This window comes from Montipora capricornis, chromosome 10, assembly GCF_036669925.1.
Source record: "Montipora capricornis isolate CH-2021 chromosome 10, ASM3666992v2, whole genome shotgun sequence".
NCBI classification, from domain to species: domain Eukaryota; kingdom Metazoa; phylum Cnidaria; class Anthozoa; order Scleractinia; family Acroporidae; genus Montipora; species Montipora capricornis.
The window spans coordinates 36394762-36403986 of record NC_090892.1 but is presented as its reverse complement, the minus strand read 5'-3'; the positions used below and the strand labels follow the sequence as shown (position 1 = coordinate 36403986).

General features: G+C 40.1%; 1 protein-coding gene across 1 annotated transcript in view; it reads right to left on the bottom strand.

The window, feature by feature from the left end:
- Nucleotides 1-946: 946 nt before the first annotated feature.
- Nucleotides 947-9225, bottom strand: part of LOC138020751 (uncharacterized) — a 54436-nt gene continuing 46157 nt past the window's right edge. The window contains exons 11-12 of the mRNA XM_068867683.1: nt 5202-5433; nt 947-2439 (exon numbers count right to left, since the gene is read on the bottom strand). Coding sequence (XP_068723784.1) covers nt 1983-2439; nt 5202-5433 — 689 coding nt within the window. The 3' untranslated portion in view covers nt 947-1982. The remainder of the gene's footprint in view (nt 2440-5201; nt 5434-9225) is intronic.

The following is a 9225-nucleotide window of genomic DNA, read 5'->3' as shown; positions in this document are numbered from 1 at the left end:
GCTGTGTTCTACGCTTCCCAGTCTGCCTTTCTCCATAAAGATATCTCTTGAAATTTATCTTGGATCTTAGATTATACTTAATAATTGACTATCGGTTTTTCTCTAGATAGAAGGGAAGTTAATGTATGCTCCATGTATTTTAACTTTTCTCTGTAAGCGATACGTATTACATCCCTTCTTCCATTCACCAGCGTATTGAAGCTGAAAGCATCCATAGCGGCTTGTGACACGAAGTAGTGTTGTTAGCTGCAAACGAAGTGCATTGCAAGTAAAGTATTGTAAGTAGTGCATTATATATAGTGCTGTTCGTAGTGTAGTATTTGTTTTGAAATTATTAAAAATAATAATAATAATAAATAAATAAATAAATAAAGAAAAAATCCATAGCGTCTTGTCTCATAGCTAGAGAATACTTACGACTCTTTTCTGCGCGCTTTTTGAGATGTGCCAATGCATATGCCCAAACAGGCACTGCATAATTGGAATAAATTTCAGGACCAAAAAAATTAAGTTTAACACTTTGTGCATAAAATATATATGTATTTCATAGTATGTGTGTTTGATTTTAGCCAAAGTGTAAAATTCCTTGAAGCGTATACATACGGTAAAAATAGTCAGTACTGAAAGAGATAATTGATAGATGTGCCCTAACAAATGATCTACGACTGGGCACCGTTACGGGTTAAGAATTCTCAGTTCTCTTGATTGCTTTCTTGTTTGTAATATGGGAATTTCATTTAAGGCTCCATTTAGGCATAGTATATAGTGTTAATACGTGTGTTATATTTCACATCGCTTTAAAGGAAAGTGGTCCTAGTATGTGATTGCTATCCCCTCATCCTGTTTATAATGAACGGTTATGGCGCTTGTAGGAATTTGCAGGAAGCCACGCGCTTGTTGGAATTTTCACGAATCCACGCGAGACTTCAGGAATCCTACAATAATAAGACAATTAAATAATGCAGCTTTATTTTTGTTGAATGATCATTTACAGGTTGCTTTTTCCAGTTTATTAGCCAAAGCTGATATTACTTAAGCCTGGTTCTAACTATTGACAACAGGAGACAGGTACAAGTATCAGACGCTTCACAAATATTCAGGCCAACAAAATTGACCGACTCTAAACTGAATGGCTTCATAGCTCAGTTGATAAGAGCACTGCCCCGGCATTACAGAGGTCGTGGGTGCGAATCCCGGGCTGTTAATGTCACCTGAATTCTTCAGGCGTCTATAAAAAGACAATTGCTTAAAGGGGCTAGGTCACGCAATTTTAGGCAATTTCAGCACTGATCGAATGGTCATAGAATTAACTAAAATATCAAAATAACTGTTCAAAAGTATAGAAGAACTCTAACAAAACACAGAGAAGCTAAGAAGGCACATAGATGGACAAAACTGGAGAGAATTGAAATGGATTGAATTTGGGTACATTTGAAAATCATGTCCCTCAAAACTACAGGTGTTGTTTGAAAAACACCTTTTGTTGCATTTGAAATCTCAACCCGGTCTGGGAGTTGAACCCCGGCCACATGTTTGTACACTTATGGGAAGAGAGTGGAGTGCTTAACTTCTGTACTCCCTAAAGTTTATCCGCATAACCGCGATTCTTATCTTCCGCGTGTAATGCATCATATACACTCACCGGTGTGAGACTTTGAAACGTGCCTTGTCAATTCAGACGAACAGTCAAAATACTTTCCTAAATTTAAACGTTCAACTGGATGACGCGAAACTGGATCACTAGTTTTAAAAATCCTGAAATTAATAATGGTTTGAGCCAGAGAGTTTGAGCAAATTTCTCTGAAAGTCGCATATTTTTAAGAGGAGAAACTTTCTTTTAAGAGGTGGACAACAAGTCTAAATCGACCCTGTCCAGACTACACAGCAACATGCCTTTCGGTTGTTGTGTTTCTCGGTATAACAGTGATTCTTATCTTCAGCCCGTAAAGATACATCTGTTAAGTGTTACTGTAATAATCTACTCAGACATAAGTCCCTGGTAGCTGGTTAGCGAGGCTTCCACTTTGATGTGTTTCCCGCATGTCTGCTGGCCAGTGATCAGCGACGGCCGGGTTTTCTGTAGGAGTCGATTTCATCTCTGTCATTGCAATAAACTCTCGGACTTCACCAAGATCAACAGAAAAGCGCCGGCGATTGTGACTTGTTGTCCATTCAACCTTATCTATCTCTACTGGTTGCGTGATGCAAAATTTATCGTGAACAGCCTCCCTGACGCCTCTCAGCTCACCCAAACTAATAGAGTGTCGCTTGAGTCCTTCACGGGAATTTTCAACTGTTGTTTGGTATGCTGGTTCCCGGCTCAAACTTTTGGGAGTCAAACTTTTGGGAGAAACAGATGGAACCGGTATTCCACGTTGAAGTGTATCATATAAGAGACCATCATTCGCGTCCGAGGTCCATCCGATGAAACGTCTTCCGCTAGAAAAAAGATATCACCAAAATTGCATTACTACATAAGTTATGATTTTATCCGCCCTCACAAGCACTCCAAAACAGTCGTCATTTGGCACACCACGATCAGTTAAAAAATTTACTTGCGCCTTTTGTCGTAATCAAGAAACAGAGATCGGAAGATCTGTTTAATCGAGGCTACAACGTGGAATTATGAAGCCTCCATTAAGGAGGAAGTCAGTTCTCTACGGCCGCTACATCGACGACTGCATCGGCGCTATTTTATCCAGCAGAGAAGAACTCGATCAATATAAACCCCCATCAATTCTCTTAATCCGGCTCTTAAATATACCTGGGAAATTTCAGAAACTTCAGTGGCTTTCCTAAATATCAAAGTTCGATTAGTGGCAACGTGCTATGTACCAGTGTGCACTACAAACCTACAGATTCTCACAGTTATTTGTTATGTTCATCGTCACATCCATTACATGTCAAGAACTCCATTCCTTATCCTCAATTTCTTAGACTTCGACGTCTATGTAGTGATGACTCGGATTTTTCCAGCAAATCAGAGGAGATGTGCCAGTTCTTCGAAAAACGTGGCAATCCTGTCTCTGTGGTTAAAGCGGGCCATCATCGCGCCCAACAATTTGATCGACAGTCAGCACTAAAAATGTCACATAGAGATAATGATGACAGAATTCCATTCATCCTCACTTTCCATCCTCATAATCACGCGGTGAAAAGTATCATTCTTAATAATTTTAAGTTACTCCAAAATGATCCTGAGAATGGTAGAATCTTTTCGCAACCTCCACTTATTTCATTCAATCGCGTCAAAAACGTAGGCAACTTTTTAGTTAGAAGCGCGCTCAAAAATAACGAGCAACCCGGCACTTTCAAATGTGTGCGCTCACGATGAAAAACTTGTCTTTTCACTCTTAACACTACCAAGATATCGGGACCTAAGCGATCTGTTAAGATCTCCGGTCGTTTCACATGTACCCCCGCAAATGTCATTTATTGCATAACCTGTACGTTATGCAATAAATTATACATTGGCGGGACAGGTACGACTAGGCGACCGATTCCGCGAACACCTTCGCGATGTTGAGAAGAATGACAAGGGTGCATCTAAGCCAGTCGCTCGTCATTTGAATATCCCTAACCACTCCAAAAAACACATGGCTATCCGCGGCCTTTCCCTACATCTAGGTACGACGGAAAGCCGCAAGAATCTGGAACAAAAATTCATCTTCCAAATCGGCACCCTTAATCCTCACGGTATGAACGAACACTTTTCATTTAACTGATATATTCCTATTTTTCACGTTGTTATGTTACCACCAATTGCTTAACTCCTACTCTACTGTAGAAACTACATGTAACCCACAATTTCTCGATTCGCTCTGACGAAGGGCTAACGCTAGAAGCGTCAGCTTTTAGAGTCTCTGTACGGTGGCCATTTTACATTATCAACTCCGTTGATAAAGCCAAACGTTGAGTAAGTCTTTCTTAAGATGTGCCAAACGACGTTAATCCGTCGTTTATTCAAGAAAGTCGTTAAAAGGGGATTAAAGTGGTGCTATGAAACAAATTCAAATCTTTTTTTCCTTGGATTTCAAAAAGATACTTGCTTATTTTGACTGGAATTTTCCTATTTCAATCTAATTAATGGTCCGCCATTACTAATTTTAAAATATTGAGAGAGCTGGATCGAGTACACTTTTGACGTCAAAGACTTAATAGTTTGAGAATGTAATGCGTCTGGACGCGGTTGAACTAGTATGCAGCACGGGAGTTTCGGGCTTTCAGACTTTTAAACTCGTGTTTTGCATATACATTAAGCTGAGTTTACAAGCTGAAACTTTAAGCTAGTGAGTAAATGAAGTCACTTTTCCCTAGATCCAACCCTCTGAGGTCCAATCGGTCAGTTTGGAACGTGAGTAATCGCAGACCGTGAAATCCAAAACTTACACTCAAAGTAAATGGCCTTTGGATAGAAACCAAAGCTGAAAATTTCCAGTCAAGTGTTGAGCAATCGCAGTTTCAAAATCTGAAGAACAAAAGGGGTGATTTTTTAATCCTAGTAGCACTTTTAAAGAAGCAATAAAAGTATAATTGAACTTTCCCTTCTGCTAAACGTGTATTAATTGTAATACCCTCCCTGCCACATTCCTTCCCTCCACATTCCTTCCCTCGCAGCTTCGTCGCTTCGCAGCCGCTCGCTCCCGCAGCCAAAACTCAACGGAGCAACAATCGATTTACTTGCGTTTGTTTAATAATTTCGCGATAAAATATCTCGCAAACTACTTGTACTCTGGTTAAATTTAAATTATTTTATTTTTTTTTATGTTCGTTTGTAAGATTGATTTATCTATAGTATTTTTCATTTATGAATTTAAAATTATCATTTTATAACTTTTTTCATCTTTTCAATGCAAAAAGCGTTAAAGAGTGAATTAATCCTATATAATACGAAAAAGTAGGGTGCAATGATAAGAAAGATAGAGCACCCTCTTTTCTTGTTCACACTTTCATGCTAGCTTCTGTTTGCCTCGCACTCCGCTTTCCATAGCACTTATCGGAGAAACTGGGAAACTGCAATCATTATAATAGAAAGTAGATAATAATGATGTATGGTGGATGGTGGAGAGTTGACAATCACATTTGTGAAGGCGACACTGCCCATCCCCATTTACCTAATCCTACTAAACGTGGACTGTGCTTAAGAAACCTCTCTGCTGCTTAGGGGTGTATCATATCTTTGTTGGTTTGTCATTACATACCGTTTCAGCCTTTGATAGCGCGTGTTCTCGTAATATCTTTCAAACTCCAGGAAAATGTTCCTCAGATACGGAGGAAGTTTCAGAGACCCATTCGGAGCGATGTTGATGTAGGGTACCCCCTGACAGGTGACTGAAACATCATTTTCCACTATCTCGTAGTTATGAGTAGCGATGATTCTCTCAAGCCAATCCGGTGATGAAGCAGCATAGGGTGTAACAAGGGGGTGTGGATCTAAAACGCAAATACACATAGATAAATTATTTTATGCCGTTACGCGATGAACTGCTGTCTTTTCGAACCATAGGCTGCGGCAGTTCGTCTTTGACAACTTTCTCCACCAAGGAGAGGCAAATGTGGAACATGTCATATTCACCGCACATGTATTTTCTATGCTTCACTCCAGTTTGGTTTAGCAAATAAAGAAGCCTAGCCTGTGATCTGTTCTGTTGCAAAACACGCAGGAAGCGGTTAGAGCACTCAAGAAGTGTACGGGAAAGACGAAACATAGTCGAGAGTTTTCCCTACTTCTTGAGTGCGCTATCTGCTTGTTAAGTGCTTTGCAACAGAACAGATCACAGGAGAGGTTTCTTTATTTATTATGAAATAAAGAATTTCTTAATTTCCTCACGCATTCGGCTAAAATGTTTGGAAAAATTTATTTTTCGAATTCTACGAGTGGCGTCAGCCGTGCAATTTTACTATAATAAACCAGAGCGTGCGTTATATCGAAACTTTATAATAATATGATTTCTTAATTTGGTGCGGCATCTCCGTTTGCTTTAATTCTGGCTTTTTAATCACGTGATCGACAATAAGTGGGGGTTTGCGACAAAGGCATCATGTCGATCGAGCCGGGATCAATCCGAATCTCTTGGAGGGACTAAAGACTAAAGATATAGATGGATCCATACGATCCTCATCATCCGCTGGAAGCAAAACTCCTACGTTATATACTACTATCGGCGGTCATGTTTGATCACCGAGACAAAGGAAAACGTCAGCATAAAAATAGACTCAGCGTCCCGGAGTATATTAGCTTTGTCAAAAATATGGCCGCCGTTTCTCTGTGACTTCATGAGAAAGTTAAGAATTGACTAATTTAAGCCGTGTTCACATTAGACCTCGAGTATGATGGAATTATAATCTACTTGAGTTTCCAATGGTTTCAAATCAACTAATTACAGTACGTGATTACAATTGGATTATAATTATTTCAAACAACCTCAAGGGGGTTGTTTGAAGTAATTACAGTGCGTACTTGAACAGAATGTTGAACTCGTGGTGGTATGAGCAGACGAAACTTCTAATCGCTTCATTAAACCAAGATTTGGATTCGTCTTCTTCTGTTCTCGGAAGTTATCTTTGGTTTTCTTCTCACCCCAAGCATGGTGATGGTAATCGTGGTAGCCGCGCAATACGGCGCTATTTTGTCTCACATTGCGAGGTTACTATGCCTATTGTATTTGAACTTTCGCGGATGTGGACGCAACCATAACTGAATAAAATTGAATGGAATATGGTAGCCTGAATTACACTTCAGTTGATCATAATCAACGTTGAGTGTGAACACGGCTTAAGTTAAGTTAAGAATTGGCTCCGCTTTCTTTTTCGACACAACCGTAAATGAATAGAGTTTCTCTTTACTTCTTGGAAGCCTGAAAACAACTTCGCCAGGCATTTGCTTGCTGGTATCATCAGCATAGCCCAGAGCATAGTTAATAGAGGGGAATGGTTATGAAACCCGACAAATTTCTTTGTTGTAGGTTTTTGTTCTCTTTTTTGGCCTCGACCGTGCACAAAACACAATAGTTGTTTACTCTGTACTGAGGAACTAACCAATAGAAAAGTGTTGGTTACGTAATTCATGCCTAGGTTATGAGCGCAAAACAAAATATTGTGCACGGTCATGGACTTTCCAACCTAAATCTTGGCATCTTTGTCTGTTCATTTGATGTTTGCCGAGCTTCTAAACCATTCCTCTCTATTAACTATGCTTAGAGGAAAATTGAAGCACGCTTACGTATTGGATTACCATAGGCAGCCCAAGCTCGCGTCACTACAGACAGCCGTTGAGAATTTAAACGCGTTATAAGACTTTGTATGGGAAATAAAATACAGTCGATTATAAAGCCTAAAAAATGCTCAATTTAACGTTCCTTCAATAAAATGAATCAAAATGACTCACCTCTTCTGTATTCTTGTGCCTTTTGGAGTTCATTTCACAGTTTCGCGAAGCCCGTGTTTTCAATGTTCTAAGACGAAGTCAAGGCTGCTCACTAAGATTTCGACCGTTGTCAGCTCAGAGGCGGTTTGCAACTCGGAAATCCATCCCAGCCAAGATTTTTTCACGCAAAGATAAAGCCACATCATTTACGAACCTACATGAATGTTTCGTAGTCAAAGATCCCCAAGAACTTGGTGGGAAATGAGCATTTTCTGCTTCGATTTCCACGATAGCTGCTGAATTTAACTGCTTATGATCGCCGCACGAGACACGGAGCTTGGGTCCGAGGTGAAATTAACTCCACCCGACGAGGTACAGTCATTACAACACTTACCCCATACCCGGCTTCTCGTAACAGCTCCATGGTTACGAGAAGCCGCTGTGCGGATGGGGTAAGTGTTGTAATGACTGTACCTCGTCGGGTGGAGTTAATTTGACCTCGGACCCAAGCTCCGTGTCTCGTGCGGCGATCATAAGCAGTTAAATTCATCAGCTATCGTGGAAATCGAAGCAGAAAATGCTCATTTCCAGCCACGTGCGTGGGGATTTTTGACTACGAAACATTCATGGAGGTTCGCAAATGATGTGGCTTTAGCTTTGCGTGAAAAAATCTTGGCTGGGATGGATTTTCGAGTTGCAAACCGCCTCTGAGTTGACAACGGTCGAAATCTTAGTGTGCAGCCTTGACTTCGTCTTAGAACATTGAAAAAACACGGACTTCGCGAAACTGTGAAATGAACTCCAAAAGGCACAAGAATACAGCAGAGGTGAGTCATTTTGATTCATTTTATTGAAGGAACGTTAAATTGAGCATTTTTTAGGCTTTATAATCGACTGTATTTTCACATACAAAGTCTTATAACGCGTTTAAATTCTCAACGGCTGTCTGTAGTGACGCGAGCTTGGGCTGCCTATGGGATTACAAGAACATTTACTAGGTATGTTATAATTAAGAATTAGTTGAATGGTCCGTTGAAATCTATTGTTTGTATGATCCCGGTGTAATGCAATACCCTTCTTTTGTTGCACTCAACCCTCACGATATAACACACAAGCTTAAATGTTACTTGGGTGGTGGAGTTTGAAGAATAGGAATGCCGGTGATTGGAATCCCCGATCGCTGTTGTCATGCAGGGGCAGGCAGAGCTCCAGTGTCCTACCGGTTGATGCTTGATTGCATGGTTCCTTTAACATTGTCTTCATACTTTGACCGAAAATGACCAGACAAAACTAGCAATCAATTAATATAACACTTAAGCAAACTTGCAATAAGTACAAAGAAATTTTTAACGCAGCGAGCTGAATAGTTGATACATGTAGTACAATGTGACAAATAAAAAATACAGGAAACAAAAGCGAAATCGTTAACTCTTAAATTAAAGAACATCATTATATTCACACTCATGTAATATTCACTATGCCTCGCGATGACGTATTAGGCATTATTTAAGCGGATGCAATTATGCGAGGTGATCAGTTCGCAAAGGGTGTCGTTGAAAAGCATCGGCCCTCCCTCCCGTCCTTTCTGTGAAGGATTTAGTTCTCGGGGTCCCTTGTCGTGTTCTTCGGTAGAGATCACTTATGCAATGCTAATTAAGTCAGCGGAATGGATAATGTACAATTCGCTGTTATCTGTCTTATCTTTTTCTTTATTCCAGTTAACAATTATTCCATGAGCTCCCATTGGAAAACGACTACAGATATACGTCAACTGTTACCTCAATGATTGGAGACCTGGCCCCAGTTTAAAGGCTATCCACCGGGTAAATAACTATCCAGCGGATAAACACTAGCAAAAC